Consider the following 19564-nt stretch of genomic DNA (forward strand, 5'->3'; position numbering starts at 1 on the left):
ATCCTATTCCTACCCTCCAGCGTATCTACTACTCCTCCCAGTTGAGTGTCATCTGCAAACTTGCTAAGAGTGCAGTCCACACCATCCTCCAGATCATTAATGAAGATATTGAACAAAACTGGCCCCAGGACTGACCCTTGGGGCACTCCGCTTGAAACCGGCTGCCAACTAGATGTGGAGCCTTTGATCACTACTCGTTGAGCCCCATGATCTAGCCAGCTTTCTATCCACCTTATAGGCCATTCATCCAGCTCATACTTCTTTAACTTGCCAGTAATCAAAATCAAGACTTGTGCCACACTGGTAGATTTGCTGAAACTTCTGCCCAAAAATTTGGAAGACATAACATTCCTCACCGTTCCTCTGGAGTATCTACATGAAATGTCCTCTCTATGACAGTTGTCCACTGAAGACATCTAATAATAAATGTATTTGGCTTCGGTCGCTCTGTTTTCATTAGCTGGCATTCTAGAAAGATATAAAGGACATTTTTTTTCTTATAAGTATTGCTATTATAATATGAGAAGAGCAAATAAAATTAATTAGTTACATTATAGTTTATATACACATCCAGTATTTGTAAGAAGCCATGGAATGAATTACCCAATGCCTAGCTGAACGTGGGGCATGGACGAAAGCTAGTTAGTTGCAGGCAACATTGAGATAATATTTGGGGGCGTGAGGAAACATCCAGAAGAGCTGATGGAATTTTATCAGTGTCTCTCATACAGGGAGAGTGATCTCTACTTGTAAAACAGGTGTGCAACTTGAGGGTGGTGTTAGATCTTGGACTGCTCAAGGATGCTAAGGTAGTGCTTGTAGCTAAAGGACCCTTTTCCATCTGCACCTGGCAAGATGAATGTGTTCTTTTTTCTACAATGCAAACCAAGCCACAATTATTCTTGCTGTTGTCACTTTAAGATTAGATTGCTGTAGTGTGCTCTCCATGGGGATATACCTTCGGATCATTCAGAAGCTGAAGCTAACAGAATGTTGCAGACAACTTATAAAGAGCATATTATGATCTGCACAGTCTTCTAATAAGCTTCCAGATGGAATTCAAGGTGTCGTTTTTAATATATAAAACCCTAAATGGTCTGGGAGAGACTAGCTTCTTTCCCCTTGCATTCTGACACAGTTAAGATTAGCAGAGGGGCTCAACATGGAGCTCCCTCAATATAAAGAAGATGGAGCTGCTGGCAGGACAGTCTCTGTGAGTGGTTCTCTATTTTGCAGCTTGCTCCCCCAACTCTGTCAGAGCCATATTTTTTACCTTTCAAGCATACTGTAAAGCCTATTTTTTTTTTCAGTTTGTTAAAGCAACTGAGATTGCTGACAGTTGAGGTGCATATATTTATGCTGTAATTTTAAAATGCATAAGATAGTTACCCAGAGCACTAGATAGGAATTTATCAATGTATTTTTAAAAACTGAATACATTAAACGTAATAAAATAAATATTTGCAATATTGTACATATGAACATACATTAATTCACAAAACTATATTCACAAACATATATTCCTATACAATGAATGATAAGTAGAAGTTTGCTTTTTCAAGTACATTTTTGAAAGAAGAGAGTTATGTTTAAGTTAAATTCTTCAAAATTTCTTAAGGAAGGAGTAAGTTCATCCAGATCTTCCCATGTATAACTGAAAATCAAGACAAAATAGATAAGGCATTTCAGAGAACGAGCTAGATGACAGCTACCTTTTCCATAACTGGTGTTCTTTGAGATGTGTTGCTCATGTCTATTGAGCAATAGGTGTGCATGCTCGCCACGTGCACCGGTGCCGGAAGTTTTCCCCCTAGCAGTACCCATAGGATAGTGCCCTAGCGACCCCTGGAGTGCGCCTCCTTGGTGCGGTATAAGGGGTACTGCACACTTCCCCCACCTTCAGTTCCTTCTTGCCAGACAACTCCAACAGAGGGGAAGGAGGATGGGATGTGGAATAGACAGGAGCAACACATCTCAAAGAACACCAGTTATGGAGAAAGTAACTGTCTTTTCTTCAAGTGATTGCTCATGTGTATTCCACAATAGGTGATTCCAAGCTGTATCTGTTGGAGGTGGGTAGGAGTTCACAAATTCTCAAGACGGAGCACAGCCCTGCCGAACCCGGCATCATTCCTGGTCTGGGAGACGATCACATAATGCGAGGTGAACACATGAACTGAAGACCACGTGGCAGCCCTACAAATGTCCTGAATGGGGACATGGACCAAAAAGGCAGCTGACAAGGCATGCGCCCGAGTCCCGCCGGGTCATAACAGGTATGGATGCACGAAGTGATTCGGTTGGAAAGCCACCGAGTGGAGATTGGCCAACCTTTCAGGTGCTCGGCCGAGGAGATGAACAGTTGTGAGGACTTTCTGAATGGCTTAGTCTGCTCCAGGTAGAAAGCCAGATCTCATCTCAAATCTAGCATGTGGAGGCGGCACTCCTCACTCGATGCAGGGAGCTTGGGGCAGAGGACTAGCAGAAAAATGTCCTGACCCATGTGATAGGCGGAGACATTTTCGTGAGGAACGAAGGGTGTGAGCAGAGCTGGATCTTATCTTTATGAAACACCGTGTACAGTCACTCAGAGGTCAGGGCCCTGAGCTCCAAGACCTGCCTAACTGACGCAATGGCAACCAGGAAGGCCACCTTCCATGAGAGGTGTGACCAGGAGCACATGACTAGCGGCTCAACCGGGGACCCCATGAGATAGGCCAACACCAGGTTTAGGTCCCACTGCGGGAAAGGGGGCCTAACATACGGGAAGAGCCGATCCAACCCCTTAAGGGATCAGCCAGTAATTGCATGGGAGAATACCATGTGGCCCTGCACCGGCGGATGGAAGGCCGATATGGCCATCAGGTGCACCTTGACTGACGAGGACACCAAGCCCTGGGCTCTAAGGTGAAAGAGGTAGTCCAGAACAAGCTGGATCGAGGTGGCCACTGGCAAAATGCCCCACTCGTCCGCCCATCTGGAAAACTTTGTCAAGTAGGCTCGGCGCGTGGAGGACTGCCTGCTTTCTAGAAGGACACGCTGAACCCTGTCCAAGTATGTCCTTTCCTCCCTACCTACCTATTTAGCAGCCACGCCATGAGGTGGAGTGCTGCTAGGTTGGGTTGGAGGAGACAGTCCTGGTCCTGGGAGAGCAGGGTCCAGGCGGGACGACAACGGCCACAGTGGGACAACCACCAGGTCCGTGAGGGTCCTCCTGTACCAGTGCTGCCTGGGTCATGCTGCGGAAATCAGAAGGACCCTGGCCTTGTCTGTCTTTATCTTTTCCATGACCTTGTCGATCAGTGGGAATGGGGGAAAGGCATAGACAAACTTGCTTGACCAAAACAGGAGGAAGGCACTGGAGATAGCGCCCCGTCCCAGCCTCCCCTAGAGCAGAACTGGGGACAGCAACGGTTCTGCCAAGTTGCGAACAGGTACATCTGTGGAGTTCCCCACACTTGGAAAAGTCTATGCACCACATCTGGGTGGAAAGACCACTCGTGCTGAGAGGAGACATCCCTGCTCAAGCGATCTGCCCATGCATGCCAGGTTCCCGGCAGATGAAAGGCCTGTAGGCAGATGTTGTGGGCTATACAAAGTCCCACATCCTGAGGGCTTCATGGTGGAGGGTAGAAGATCGGGTCCCACCTTGCCTGTTGATGTACATCGAGGCCGTGCTGTCCGTGAGGACCTTGACCATCCAGCCCGCCAGGTGCAAGCAGAAGGCCATGCAAGCCAGCCTTGCTGCCCTGACTCCTTGATGTTTCGTGGAGGGTAAGATCCTGAGCCGACCACAGACCTTGTGTCTTAACATTTCCCACATGGGCCCTCTATCCCAGGTCCGACACATCGGACACTAAGTCCAGCAACAGGACCCTGCCCATGAATGGACCCACTGGAGTATGTTTCTCAGGGAGGACCACCAGCATAGGGAGGTGATCACTGGCTCGGGTACTGTGAAGACTTTGTCCATCCTGTCCCTGGCCTGGGAGAACTCCGAGGCCAATCAGAACTGGAGGAACCTCATCCTGAGTCTGGAGTAATGGACCACAAACGTGTACGCCGACATGTGACCCAAGAGCTGGAAGCATGCTCTGGCTGTTGTCACTGGAAACCTTGTGACCATGTCAATGAGACCGTTCAGGGTCTCAAACCTGTCCAGTGGGAGGGAGGCTCTGGCCCATGAGGCGTTCAGGACCACCTCAATAAACTCTATGCGTTGAACCGGGACTAACGTGGACTCGGTGTTGTTTACCAACAGGTCCAAACTGGTGAACATGGACAGAAGGAGCGCCACATGATCCTGCCCTTATGACCAGGAGCTGCCCTTGATCAACCAGTCGTCCAGATAGGGGAAGATCTGGACCCCCCCCCGGCGCCTGAGGTAGGCCGCCATCACTAATGTACATTTCATGAATACCCTGGGGGCAGTGGACAGACCAAACAGGAGGACCATAAATTGGTAGTGTTCCTGCACCACCGTGAAACGGCAGAAGCCTCTGTGCCCCTCAAATATATGAATGTGGAAGTACGCGTCCTGCAGATCAAGGGCGGCATACCAGTCCCTGGAATCCAGGGAGGGGATGATGGAGGCCAGGGAGATCATGTGGAACTTGAGTTTCACCATGTATTGGTTCAGGCCTCGCAGGTCCAAGGTGGGCCTGAGCCCCTCTTTGGCCTTCGGGATAAGGAAATAGCAGGAATAGTACCCCATTGCCTTTGAACTCCCCGGCTACCACTTCCATCACTCCTAAGCCCAGGAGCCACCCCACCTCCCGCTGGAGCGGAGCACTGTGCGGGGAGGAAGTAAACTGGAGGGTGTAGCCCCTGGAGATGGTGTTGAGGACCCATCAGTCCAAGGTCAGCTGCGACGACTCCAGGAGGAAAGCACACAACCGATTGGAGAAGGGAAGCTTTATTGAGGGTGGATCCCTGATGAGAATTGGCAGGGTGCCTCCAGGCTTCCTGTCAAAACCACCCCACTTGCTTGCCCTTGGAGGACCCAGGCTCGGGGGGCAGGCCGAGACTGCCTCTGTGGGCACCTCTTATAGTCCTGCAACTTCTTATAAGCGGTCTCGTATTTTAAGTGGGTGGGCTGAGCGGGGAGTCTGCTGCAGCTTGAACTCAGGTTTAGCCAGAGTCGGAACATAGAGACTCAGAGTCTGGAGAGTCATGCGGGAGTCTTTCAAGCCATGTAGTTTTTTGTCTGTTTGTTCCGCAAACGGAGCTTTGCGGTCAAATAAGAGGTCCTGCAGGGAGGTTTGCACCTCGCTGAACAGCCCAGAAAGCAGGAGCCACGACACCCTTCTCATGGACTGCGCGGCCATGCCTGCTGCATCCGAAGCCACCTGCAGGGTTGCCCTGGCATCCACTGTATCCTCCTCCATCAGCACTTTAAACTCCTTCCTGTCCTGACGCCGGCACGGCACTTTGTGTGTCCACAGGCACCAGAGGGTCCACCACCTGGTCGGACTTCGGGCACAGTGCCGAGGATATATGTCCCACCTACTCCTTCCTCGGAGGTCTGGAGAGGGAGGCTTATGGCCCTTCGGAGGCTCCAGCCACCGGGAGCTGCATGGGGGGGCCACGGTGCCCACTGCATCTGTTGTGGCACCGGTGGAGCCGGCTGTTCGGCCTGGCCTATCAATGGACGACTACGAAGGGAGGCTGGGAGGACGTACGACCTGCCACTGACCAGGGGGAGCCACGGCACCAGGCACGATCCTGACGTGGAGGACTAGTATTGTTGGTAACAGCTGCTCCGCGATCAGCTCTGGCGGGCAGACCTGTGACGGCGATACGCTGGTGATCAACACCCAAGGCTGCGGCGATGGTGCCATGGTAGAGTCCTGGAGTGGTACCCCGAATGGGAACAACGTCTACGTTTGTGCCATGATGAACTGCAATAGCCCCTCCAAGAAGAGGACCTTTAGCGACATCTGCCTCAGTCCCATCAGTGTTCGCTCCTCAAGACGGAGTGGTGCCAAGACTCTCAGTCAGACGGAACCCAACCAGACAGCCTGGTGGGCGTCAAGGGAAATCCCCGTGGACTTTGCCCTGAATGGTTGCTGGGAGGCAAACAGCATCAGGAATGTTCCCTCGACTGAGACCGCTACCAAGCCAGGGGTGACTACGGAGATCCCAGCAGTGGCTTGCCTCTGGAGTGCAGGGCTGATGTCGGCAGTCCTCCTGGTATCTGCATGGACCAAACATCCTGGGCTGCCTGCAGGGCCTCCGGTGTGGAGGGCATCCAGACATCCAGGAAGGCCTGCTCCGAATGGGCCGGGCTACTCCACTCAACTTGCGTTGGAAGCCTAGAGGCTGGTGGGGATCGAGGACTGCCTGACATTGGTCTAGCCTCTGTCCCGGGTTTACTCAGGTGCTGCAGCGAAGGCGGCCTCTTCCTATCCTTCTTGGCGTGCCCAACTAGTTGATGGCATCGAAGGGTTGCTGTGCACTACCACCACAGTGCCCGGTGCCAACTCAGAGTGGCACGCCAGAGCTGGGGTCAGCACCGACTCCATCACAATAGCCTGGAGCCTAATGTCTCTCTCTCTCTTGGTCCGAGGCTTGCAGGGATCACTGAGATGGGTTTCCCCCAAACAGCGTAGACAGTCTGCATGTGGATCACTCACTGGCATAGATCACTTACAAGCGTTGCATGACTTAAAACCCGGGGCACGGAGCATGCCATGGACCTCTAGCTAAACTAAACAACTACCTACCTACAGATACCATACACTGAAAGAACAAGCAGTTTTGGAGATGAGCTACAGCAAAGCTGGAGCAGAGCAGTTCTGAAGCACCTTCACAGGCAGCAAGAAGGAACTGAGGGTGGGGGGAATTCACAGCACCCCTTATGGAGGCGCCACTCCAGGGGTCGCAGGGGCACTCCCCTATGGGTACTGCTAGGGGAAAAACTTCCAGCACCGGTGCACAGTGGCGAGCACACCTACTGTGGAATACACATGAGCAATAACTCAAAGACGAATAAGAAATTCCACAGAAAAGTTACATAAAGATCACATTCTTAAGGACCCATAATTCAGGAAATATAAATTAACTCTTTACTTAATGCTTAGGTGCAAAAGTTTTTAATATGTAATCACGCACTCTTTTTAAAAAACAACAACAACAAAAACAAAAACATTTCTAAGCCTGTAGAGACACATCTTTTGAAAATGTTGTATATATATTCAAAATGTTGTGGTCAATGTCCACTTAAGTTTATTGACTGAGGTCAAAATCTCAAGAACTGATAATCATGTGCAATTTCCATTGACTTCAATGCTGGATGGTGTTGTGCACTGACTCAAGATTTAGCCTTTAAATCCTTTACAATAATAAATATTTTTTCTCGCACATTTTTAATTATTTTTTCAGCACTCATTCATGTTCTATACATTTAGAGAGAGATTATCTCCAATTGCAAACACATGGTAATATAATAAATTACTATTCAGGCAGGGTTGGAGTTCACTCTGTGTCTTATAAAGCACTGTTCATAATCTATAGTGCTATACAAATGTTTATTATTATTAAGAATAATAATAAATTTCATTTTTGACTTCTTACTAGGCTCTGCAATTAGCAAACAGTAGTTTGGAAGTAATTGTCATTACAGTTGGTCAATATTGGAACAATTTTCATTAGAAGTGCATTTGCCAAATTTTTTAATTTCAAAGAAAAATATTGGAAAATCAAAATTCAGAAATTTTGACCAGCTCTGGTTCTAATACTCTCCAAACATATGTAGAACTCTTATTTGAAACTAAATTTTAAGATGCTAATTTAATGTCCTCTCTTCAAAAAAGGAAAACAGTTTTAGAAAAGCACAGTAACAACACACTTCAAAAATCAAATGTTTTACCCATATTTCTCAAGCAGGTGAAAGCACTGAAGTTTACTGGCATCTGGCATACACACACACACACCCCTCATAAGCTATTGTATGCACATTTACTTGGGCAAGCAACATTCCTACTATGATTAGAAAATGAACAATAGCTCATTTGTTGACCTCTCCTTTTACTGACAGCTAATGAAAAATATGTGTAAAGATGAATGAGCGAGTACTATAATATAGAGTATTATAATTCTTTTCTACTAGCTACTGAAAAGCTGCATTACACTTACAAAGAAAAAATAGTTTGGAAAGTGAAGTACAAAGCACAGAGGAATAAGTGAAGCTTGCTACCAAGAGCTGGCTCAGGATGCTCAAGCAATAGTTGGGTCACTACCAAGAGAAGAGAACAAGCCACCATAATCTCTTCAAATTTGTTACTATACATAAACAAATGTAATTAAAAGGCTGAATCTCAATTCAAAACAGTTGGAAGTCTAAATTACCATTCAAAAAGATGAGTAAGCCACTAAACAGACTCAACTTTGTGTTCTTGTATGCTAGCCATCTATAATTTAGAATTACAAATTTTAATCCTAAATCCTTCAGTGACTTTAGGATTCAAGATCAACCATGAAAGTTTTCTGACCTTTTAATACTAGGCAGAATACAACATCTCAGTGGAGACTAATGTTCAAAAGACTACAATACTAGGTGAACAACAGAAATTGGCAATACAGTTTTAGAAAAAAATGTATCTTTTCAGGCCATTTCTGATCCTTTATCTACGATGGGAAAAAAATAAAGACAGTTTAAAAAATACAAAGGACCTTTCTGAATTATTGAACTTACCTCCTTAAAATGAAAAGATGATGTAAAATGCCAAAGGTTAACTTTATTCATTATGGCTACAAAATGTTTGACACCTTCCGAATTATTAGGTAAACTACCATTTTCAAATAAAATGCTGCTGCTATCTAAATTAGTTAGGTTAGCTAAACTTTCCTGAGCAGCTCTAACTACAAGCTGTATTTCAAAATGTTCTGTTTACTTTACACCATTCTGAACCACAGATGACAAAGTTTGCTTGAAGCTGTAATTACTCTGTAAAACTGGGAAGCCAATTAGAGGGCCTGAAACCTGCCAGTTCAAAAAAAAAAAAAAAGAAAAAAAAAGAAAAAGGCAGATCATCTGTTCAGATTTTATTAAAAAGTTTAGTCTGAATTCTATAACTTTAACCATTTAATCACCAGTTTTCTTCTCAATTACATTAATTCACCATAAAAGCTAAAAAGAACACTAAATGGTCATCATGATTATTTCACATAGGTTCCAACAGCAACACAATTTGTTGATGTGGCTGGACAAGAGTACAGACCATGTATTAAGCAACACACACACACGCACTCTCTCTCTCTCTCTCTCTCGCTAACTTGATCAGAAGGCTCCCAGCTGCAGATGCAAGAGATGAGTTCTGCTATGGAGTGGGGAACTTTGAACACAAAAAGGTAATTTCCCAAGATTACAGCATGATCGAAAGAAAATACATAAAGTTATGACTAATATTATTGTACAGAGAGTAGGCATTACAACTTATTGATCAAGAGAAGTAACCTTTGCCGTTGCATAGCAGACACAAACAGGTTAATTATATTCCACACTACAGAATAAAAAGTGCCTTGATATAGTTGGTCATGCTCCAAATTCTATTACTTCTGATCCCCCAGGAGGTACTGTACTGGCACCCACTGATGATTTACCATTGCATGCTCTCATGCAATAAGGGAAGGTGCAAACACTGGCGCTTCACATGCCAGTGGTAGTGTTTTTTTAAAAAAAGAGAGCAGAAGATTATATTAAACACACAAATAAATCTGACAATTTTTTTGGTTAATTTAGTGCTCATGAAACTGAGGTATTCATAGCAATAACCTGAGCCAGATACAATACGGTCCCCACAGCTCTTCTTACGCATCTCAACCCTAACATGCCATCCTCAAATCATTTCAGCCATAGGTCCCTCTTCAGCAGAAATTGAAAACTACAGTATGCCAAGCAGGTGAAGGTTATATGAGATAGACAAATGTCCATTAGCTTTAAGGATGAGACAAGCAACCCATTTTAATTGGTGACTCATGTCAAGATTGAAACCCAAGTCTCCGAAGCTAAATGATACCGTACTAATTGCATACCTAACATTCACATGCTAATATGAAAAAATTCCCAAAAGAGAATCAGACCCTAGAATACTAACTGTGGACCACTGAGAGCAAATCCTTTCTAAAGCTCTTTAGTGCCATACAATACAGCTGGAAGGAAATACAATTCTTCTCCTCTCCACCCACTCAAACTCCCAAAAAAGAAGTACTATCGTGTGTTTGTGTGATGTTAATACCATGTTCATATATACAATGAAGAAATAGTTTATGCTAGTAGAAATATCTTTTCCCATTGTCCATCTCCACTTCCCCTACAATATTGGTAAATTAATTGGTACTTTAGCTTACCTAACAAACAAATGTTAGCTATATACATTAGACCTGAGTAGGAACTACCATAGTTTACTTGTGCACAGTGTACTCATAGTTATAATAGGGGCCATCACTCAAAGGAGACCCTTAGTGCACGCATAGTCAGGTACAAATGCATATAACCTGGAAGGGGAAAACCCATAAAAGAAACGTACTGATAACTGCTGTTCTTTGAGAAATGTCTCTGTGCATCCCCCCGTGTGGAATATGGTACTCCCTGGTGTTGATGCAAGGAACCTCTACCAAAACTGTGTCTGTTGGGGTGCACAATGCCCCCGATATTGATGACTGAGGTCTGAGTATATATAAAGGGAGCGGAGTCCCTATCAATGTCAGTTCATTCTCCTGAATCGCTGAGTCCCAAAGCATGACAGGAAGTCTGAAAAAGAGAAGATGAGTGGAAAATGTGAATGCACGGAGGAGACTCCTGAAGAACAACAATTACCAGTAAGTTCCTTCCTTTCTTCTTCCAGGACCTCTGTGCATTCCCACTTGAGAGAAGGTAGCAAGCTGTACCACTTGTAGAGGACAAAAAGCGATCACTCCCTGCTTGAACACAGCATCTGAACAAGAGCAAAGTTTAGAGGTTTAAAGGTATAGATGGGTACAAGAGGCATAATATTTAACACAGGTATGAACTGAATTTTTACGTGCCTTTCTGCATCTCTCCATTGTAGGTATCTATCATAGATATGCCACAGAGGAAGCTGTGGCTCATGTAGAATGGACTCTAATTCCATTTGGAAGGGACATTTGCTTTAGCATAACACAAGCAAATGCAGGAAGTGACTCTCAGTGACTAGAACGTGGATAGTCAGGTCGAGTTGTTGGAGCAGGTATCAGGCCTCGTGGTTAGAGCGGTGACCAGGATGTGGGCAGTGGGGTCTAGTGGTTAGAGCAGGCATCAGTAGCTAGAGTCAGACAGAGGCTAGATCCCAGAGCCAAGCATCAGAGCTGGAATCAGGAGTCAGAACCCAGTGTCAGAACTAGGTTACCCAGAGTTACACAAGGTAGGGGCAGGGCTGGGAAGAAGCAGGCACAGGCTAAAACAGCTATGGTTGAATGCTTTGAGCAGCTGCTGAACTGCTGCTGCTGGGCTTAAGAGTCAGTCTGCCTCTTCCAACTAATCAGAAGGTATAGCCAATTAGGTATTAGCTTTCCAAGGACTACATTTAAATCCCTCACCGGTGTAGGTTCTTTATCAGAAGGAAAGGCATGGATTTGTCCCTTGAGAAACCTAGTTGATGTGGTGTGGAAAAACCCTGGATAACAGGCTGAAATAGCAGTTTGGCATATGTTCTAGTATGCAATAGAGGCCAGCCTCCAGCCTGAATGTTTCCACTTTTATTTTTAGTCCTGCAGTCCAAGTCCCACAAACCCAAGTCAGCTGACCTGGACCCTGAGACTAGGTGCCAGGGATTTTTTTAATTGCAGTGTAGACATACCCACAGCAGGCAGACTCCAGCCATAAGCCTTTACCAACTGTTGAGCATAAAAATGTCCATAACACTGTTGTGCTGCAGGTTTTTTGGCTAGGACAGGATCTCAATTACTCTTGCACCACAGCTAAGGTCAGGACCCATTAGAAGCCAATCATCCAGACCTCCAGGTGCCTGGATGGAAAATTAAGATGAGAATTTTCTCTGCTGCTTGGGATAGGAAGTCTATAGATTGGAGTAGGTGGTACGAGGGCTCCCAAGGGAGCTGCAACAAATTGGTTTACCAGTGTTGTCTTGGCCACACCAATGCTATCCACAGAACTTTTATCCTGTCCCTTTGGATCTTCTGTATACCCTAAGAGTATAGGCAAGAGTGCATATGGAAAGTCACTGGACCAGTGCAATAGGACGGTATTGGTGAGGCCTTGTCCCTGCCCACTCTGGATCACAGTAGGTAGCGTTTAGTGTTCTCTAGTGACAAACAGACCTATTTCAGGAGTTCCTCATCTGCTGAACAAATGCTGAGCCACCATCTCATTCAAAGACCATTTGCATTGGCCCTGATTCAGCATCCTCAAACAGTCTGCTTGGATACTCTGTATTCTTGGCATGTGTAGGGCTACAGGTTATACATAATGGTGGATGCCCCAGTGCCAGAGTTTCATCACTTTCTGGCAAAATATGGGGGAATAAGCACCCCCTTGTTTGTTCAGATAATGCAAGTCAGTAATGTTATTGGTTAGGATCTGAACTATTTTCCCTGAGACAAAGGGCAGGAATGATCTTAGTGTCAGTGTATGACCCAAAGTTCCTGAACATTAAAATGAAGTATGGAGTCTTGCAAATTCAACAAACCCTGAATTTGTGACTCCTGAAAGTGAGCTCCCTAGCCACACATGGGTGCATCTGCTGAGACCACCAGTGCCTGGAACCAAGGGCTGAACTGTACTCCCCTACTAGTGCATTCTCTCTGTACTTCAACCAGGAGAATTTCTGTAGCACCCCTAGTGGAATGGTGACATGCCTCTGTAGCCTGTCCATGTCTGGGGTGTATACTTGTGCCAGCCAGTGCTGTGAAGGTCTTATGGGGAGTCTTGTATGAAGTGTCACAAACAAGTCCCATGAAAAACCCTGTCCTTTGGCATGGTTGATTGTGTCGGGTCTACAGAACTGTAGCATGTGGAAAAATTGCTCCTCTTGCAGGAATGCTGAGCCTACAGTCAAGTCCAGTGTCTCACTTATAAATGTTATCTTTTAACATGGGATTTGACATGATTTCCCCTAGCTGATTTCCAGCGCTAGCCTGTGAAACAGCTAGCACATTAGACCTACTGAATGAAGTGAACTGGCCTTAAGAAGCCAGTTGTCCAAAGTTGCACCCTTTGGGATTTTTTTAGATGTGCTGCTGCTACATCCAGCATTTTGTGAATACCCTTGGTGCAATTAATTATTGTTGTTGTCATTCTGCATACATCAGAAATTATGCTGATATAATATCTTTATCTTGTAAGAACTGTGGCTCAAAACCATCAATCTGCAAATGGCAGTCCTTTCCTCATTGAAGGCACATGTAGCTTGATATCGAGGAAAGGATTACAGTCTGTGCCTGCATAATCTGCTACTGTTTATGACTTAGCCTCTGTGCCTCAAGAGCCAAATGGGAATTAATCTCAAATTGAATAACCCCATCACTGAATGCTGCTCTATCTATGCTGATGACTCCCGGGTGTCAAGATCAATATTGCACTGCTTCAACTCATGCTTCAGTGAGTCCTTGAATTGTTTCTTCTCATCACCTCACGCGCAGTTATCCACTTTCAATTCACCATACAGCAACTGCTTTGGCATTTTGGTGTCATCCATCCTCAACACATGACCAGCCCTGCATAACTGTGATGCAATGAGTATGGCTTTGATCTTGGTGGAATGGCTGCATTCCAGAACAATCAAAAGGTCAAAGGGAAGAACTCTATATGCAGAACAACAGGTATTTCTCATTCCGGTCTGCATCCCTCTTTGTCCACAGTCTACTTGAGAGGTGGTCATGTTCTTTGCATCAGGGAATTAGCACTAAGATGTTAGATGAAGTGAAAAAAAAAGTCCTGAGTATTGATCCGGTACATCCTGTTGCCCCTGCCCCTCTCTAGCTGGATTAAGCAGCCCCCTATGGATAGGCCAGGAAATACTATCCTTTGGTTTCAACTTCAAGATGTCAAATAAAGGATCCCAATTTTCAACTGGAGTCTCAGCAGCACCCAGCTAGAGTGGGAAAACCATCCTGTTCAACGGTTCCTGGAACTGTTGATGCGGTGAGGAAACCACTGAACTCACAATGTTCTTATCTGGTGACATTCCATAGATTGGGATGTCATCGGCACCATCATCTATGTCTGTGTAAACAAACCCCAAGTATATCTGGGATTGAGAGTCTTCAGTTTTCTAGAGATTGTCAGTATGGTGACAAAGCAGGTGGCAGAGCCAATGAGGGTAGGAGTATCGTTAGTGCCAGTGCTTTAGGTGGGAACACTGACTGAATAGATGGCAGTGTAGGCAGACCGAAGGCCAAAGGAGCAGGCATTCGTATTGGGGGGCCAGGTAGGATGCCAACAGGGCCAAGTATTGTGCCAGTGGGATTGAATATTATGGCAGAAGATAAGACTGTGATGCTGAAAGCAAAGTCGATGGACCCAGGAGTGGCAAGTATGCTGGTGCCAACCCTGATAGATCCAAGTAACTCAACCAGGCAGATCAACTATGGCCCTTAATGTGTCCTGTAGTGTAGGCCACAACATGCATTGCACAAAGTTGTGTGGAGTATCTATTTGATTACAGGGACAAAGAGATGACGGTGGGATGAGATGGTAAAGTTGAGATGGACCGAAAAGGTCCCCAACACCCTTTCTTCAAAAGGGTTGCAAATGGATCCTGAAAATCAAAGGTAAGGTTTGGTGCCAAAAGCAGAGATTCAATGGTCCAATGTAGTGGGTGATCCTCTTGTCTTGGCAATGCCAGAGACATAAATGGGATGCGCACTGGACAATGAGCTCTCTTGTGTTGCCCTGGTGCTTAGGAGGGTCAAGGTGCCTTCCCGGGAAGTGATATCTTTTCTTTTCTGATTGTCTCATTCAAGTTGATGTGTGACTCTTCTCTTCAATGCTCCAGTGCTGGAGTGCCCAGTGCCAATGAAGAGTGAGAAATAGATGGTGCCACATCCTTTTTAGTAAAGAGAAGCTGTTGCCAATTATTTTTGGTATCAAGAAGGATTCTTGAGACTGCAAAGGTGTGGAAAATGGCAACTGAGGTAAGGATTTTGAAGATCCAGTGCTAGAGCCTTTCTTAGATGTTAGCGTCAAAAGTGATGCTGACTTGGAAGTTCGGTCATGAGGCTTAGACCATTTAGTTGGCTTTGGTGCTGAAGCTGATCTTTGAGGGCCATGTTATCAGCCTGGTCAACCAGTGACATGGCTGGAGGTTTTAGGATTCCACTAGTTAGATGCACTCTCAGTGTAAGGTGCTGGTCTCAGTAGATTCTAAATATAACCGGCTAACAGACTGAGCGCTGTATTCAGGTGTGGGCCTCTCCCAAATACATCCCTCAGAGAATGCATGTTCACTTACAAAAAATTTAATTAAACTGGACTAAAGGTTGTTGTGGTATACTACAAATACCAGTAACGGCTTTTTTCTGTCACTATGTTGCCATCCCAGTATTAAAAAATCATGAGTCAAACCCCCATTTGTACTAAAAAAAATGAGAAGATTAAAACATGTGATGTTTTTTTTTTACACTTTCTTGGTTTTATACATTTGCCTCATATTTTTGAGATTTTTCAGCAACAAAGAGGGCTTGCATTTTTTTTAAATTAAAGCTGGCATTCTCAGGTATTCACATGACTCCAAGGGCTCAAGCATTGGGGAAAACACCAAATATCATGAGACTCACAAAAAAAAAAAAAAATCATGAGAGTTGGGAACACTGCAATACCTTTCTGGAAAATGGAACCTAAAAAACCCAAACTACAGAATGCTCAGTTAAGGTCTCAATATATATCCTTGGGAAAAGATGTTTTTACAAGAAACAACAAATGACAAACTTATGAAAACCAAAAACTGCACAGTAAAGAAAGCATTTCCCATACAAGATACTTACAGACCTTAAATGTTCCTTTGAGGGTAGGCAATAGAGAGGTGCTGTGATATTCCCATTCCCTATCAACAGACCAATTTAGGACTCCTATTCATATGCACCAATGGGATCCTCAGTGTGGCCTTTGTGGCAAAACTAATATGGAAAGCAATGATCATTCTAGACATATTTTGCTATCTCTTCTTGTTTCAGCTGCACAGGCACAACAGAAGATCAAGCAACATATCAGGTATTTCCTAAAGGTAGGAGCTATGCTGACTCAGAACTAGACAGTGCCTCACTTTACAAAGCCAACGGCAAACTAAAAATTTTTTTATTTTCAAGTAACAGAACTTGTTCTTGCTGCCACTAGATCACAATGGAAATAATCCAAAAATATCAGGCTAATGTCTCCCTTTCTCATCATTTTTCCCCTCAAAAGATTTATTAAGAAAGGTAATTTTGAGTGGCCTTTGTGATGGGGCAAGGCCAGATGGCTACAGTAAAGTGCTGAGAAACAGGTATGTTAGCCCCAGGCTAAACAAATCCCTAGTACCGTGGTAACCAAATGGCAGTTGCTCCAGTAAATTAATCAAGGCCCGTGGGCCAATTAGATCTTTCTAGGGCAGTGGAGATAGCTACTTTAATTAGAACACCTGCAGCCAATCAAGGCAGGCTAATCAGGGCACCTGGGTTTAAAAAAGGAGCTCACTCCAGTCAGGGAGGGAGGAGTCAGAGGAGAAAGGAGCATGTGTGAGGAGCTGGGAGCAAGAGGGCAAGGAGCTGAGAGTGAACTGCTGGAGGATTGAGGAGACAAGCATTATCAGACAGCAGGAGGAAGGTCTGCGGTGAGGATAAAAGAGGTGTTTGGAGGAGGCCATGGGAAGTAGCCCAGGGAGTTTGTAGCTGTCATGCAGCTGTAACAGGAGGCACTATAGACAGCTGTGATCCACAGGGCCCTGGGCTGGAACCTGAGTAGAGGGTGGCCCTGGGTTCCCCAAACCTCCCACTCCTGATCAGACACAGGAGGAGCTGACCCGACTGTGGGTTCCACAGGAGGGGAAGATCACTGAGGTGAGCAAATCCACCAATAAAGCGCAGGACCCACAAGGTAGAGGAGGAACTTTGTCACACCTAGTATCTTAGGGATGTATGACAAAATGAATCCAAATTTGTTACCACAAATGTTAACCCATCCTGAACAGGTATGCCAGTTTAGAGCTGATCCAACTATTCAATTGCATTTTAGAGAGATTTTAAAAATTGGTCTTCAAACTTCGTTGCAACCTTACCTATGGAATTGCTAGCATATAACAGCTATGTCTAATGACAGTTCCCTTAGACCTAATTAATCCTGTTGCTTAAAAAAATAATAATTTTTCACATCATTCCTTTACTGGGAATTCAAAAGATGATAAAAAAGTTCACTGCTGGAACCTTAGTTTCTCATCTTTCAATATCTAACATCATATCAATGATGAAAAGTACCTCTGACCTACTATAAGCTTAAATTAAGAAAAGCAACACCAACTTCTCTATTTAGAAGGTAGTAAGGCACTTCAGAATTAATCCCTAATCCTTCTGCATTATTCAGAGGAAAACTGTCATAAAAAGGTATCTGAAAAACACGGTTACTCACCTTTGAACTGTTGTTCTTCGAGATGTGTTGCTCATATCCATTCCAGTAGGTGTACGCGCCGCGCGTGCACATTCGTCGGAGAACTTTTACCCTAGCACTCCAGTGGGCCGGCAGGAGCCCCCTAGAGTGGCGCTGCCATGGCGGGTGATATATACCCTGCCGGCCCACCCATCCTCAGTTCCTTCTTCCGGCTACTCCGACAGTGGGGAAAGGAGGGCGGGTGTGGAATGGATATGAGCAACACATCTCGAGAGAACAACAGTTACAAGGTGAGTAACCGTGTTTTCTCTTCGAGTGCTTGCTCATATCCTCCAGTAGGTGATTCCCAAGCCTTACCTAGGCGGTGGGTCGGAGTGAGAGGTCACTGTGCGCAATACAGCAGAGCCAACGCCGCATCATCCCTGGACTGTTGGACCAGGGCATAATGAGTAGCAAAGGTGTGCACGGAGGACCAGGTCGCTGCCCTGCAGATCTCCTGGATAGGCACTCGTGCGAGGAACGCTGTCGATGAAGCCTGGGCTCTGGTAGAGTGCCGCCGTTACTCTGCCCGGAGGAAGATGGGCAGGTCGTAACAGGTCCGTATACAGGAAGTCACCCATGAGGAAATCCTCTGCGAGGAGACTGGTAACCCTCTAACTCGTTCCGGACGGCAACAAAGAGTTGGGCGGACTTACGGAATGGTTGGTTCGCTCTATGTAAAAGGCGAGCGCTCTGCGCACGTTAAGGAGTGTAACTGCTGCTCCTTGTGAGAGCGAGTGTGGTTTTGGGAAGAAGACAGGCAGGAATATGTCTTGGTTGACATAAAGGCCGAGACAACCTTGGGAAGAAATGCGGGGTGCGGCCTCAGTTGCACCTCGTCCGATGAACACCGTATACGGGGATCCATGACGAGGGCGCGCAGCTCCGACACGCACCGAGCAGAAGTGATCGCCACCAGGAATGCCGTCTTCCAGGACAAGTAAAGAAGGGGAAACACGTAGCCAGCGGCCAAACGGGGGAGACATGAGACGGGATAGCACCAGGTTGAGATCCCAGGAGGGGGCTGGGGGGCGGACTTGCGGGTAAAGGCGCCTCAGCCCTTTGAGGAATCCTTAGACACCATTGGGTGCGAGAAGACCAAAGCTGTCTTCACTCCCTGGGTGAAAAGTGGAGTGGCCGCTAAATGAACGCAGAGAGAGGACAGGGCCAGGCCTTGCTCCTTGAGCGACCAAGGGTAATCTAGAATCACTGGTAGGAAACATTGTGGGATGGAAGCGCTTTTCGAGCACCAGCAGGTAAAACGCTTACATTTGGCTACGGTAGTGCCCTTGTAGATGGTTTTCTACTTCCCAGAGGACCTGCCTCACTGGGGAAGAGCAATGTAATTCGGACGAGTTAGCCACTCAGGAGCCACGCTGAGAGGTGCAGCGACTGGAGGTCCCGTCAAGGCGATAAGGTCCCTTGCCGACGAGAATGTCTCGGGCGTGGACGGGACTACGAGCTCAACCCCAGATCTTGGCGGGGAGCTAAGAGGGATCGGACTCGACGGACCTGCCCGGCCCGGAGTCAACGAAGCCCATGGCGCGGCCGGCATTGGGTGCTCCTTCCGGGGCTGCTTAGCCGGGGTAGAGGACGAGGACAACCTCTTCACAGGAGCCGGTGCCAGAGACAGGCGGTGCCGTTGCGCTTTCGCGGTGCCTGAGGGATCCGGTGCCGGAGCCACGCTCGGTGCCGACAGCGCGGGGTGAAGTGCCGCTTCCATAAGAAGCGTCCGGAGGCGTTGGTCTCGCTCCTTCTTAGTTCGCGGCCGGAAGGCTTTGCAGATGCGGCACTTCCCTGGGATGTGTGATTCCCCCAGGCACTTTAAGCAGGCGTCGTGGGGATCACTGGTGGGCATCGGCTTTTTACAAGCCGAGCACACTTTGAATCCCGGCGAACCAGGCATCCACCCGGCGCCGGGCACGAGAGAGGGCTAGAGCCCCGAACCCGCTAACTAACTAACTATAT

The 19564-nt window shown here is 46.3% G+C and overlaps 1 protein-coding gene across 3 annotated transcripts in view; it reads right to left on the reverse strand.

Annotated features, from left to right (window-relative positions):
• AKT3 (AKT serine/threonine kinase 3) overlaps positions 1 to 19564 on the reverse strand; it is a 297009-nt gene that overhangs the window by 120343 nt on the left and 157102 nt on the right. For all 3 annotated transcript variants that reach the window (XM_032801103.2, XM_032801111.2, XM_032801112.2), the window contains one exon: positions 357 to 468. In XM_032801103.2, coding sequence (XP_032656994.1) covers positions 357 to 468 — 112 coding nt within the window. The remainder of the gene's footprint in view (positions 1 to 356; positions 469 to 19564) is intronic.

The sequence above is a fragment of the Chelonoidis abingdonii genome, chromosome 3 (genome assembly GCF_003597395.2).
Source record: "Chelonoidis abingdonii isolate Lonesome George chromosome 3, CheloAbing_2.0, whole genome shotgun sequence".
In the NCBI taxonomy this organism is placed as follows: Eukaryota; Metazoa; Chordata; order Testudines; family Testudinidae; genus Chelonoidis; species Chelonoidis abingdonii.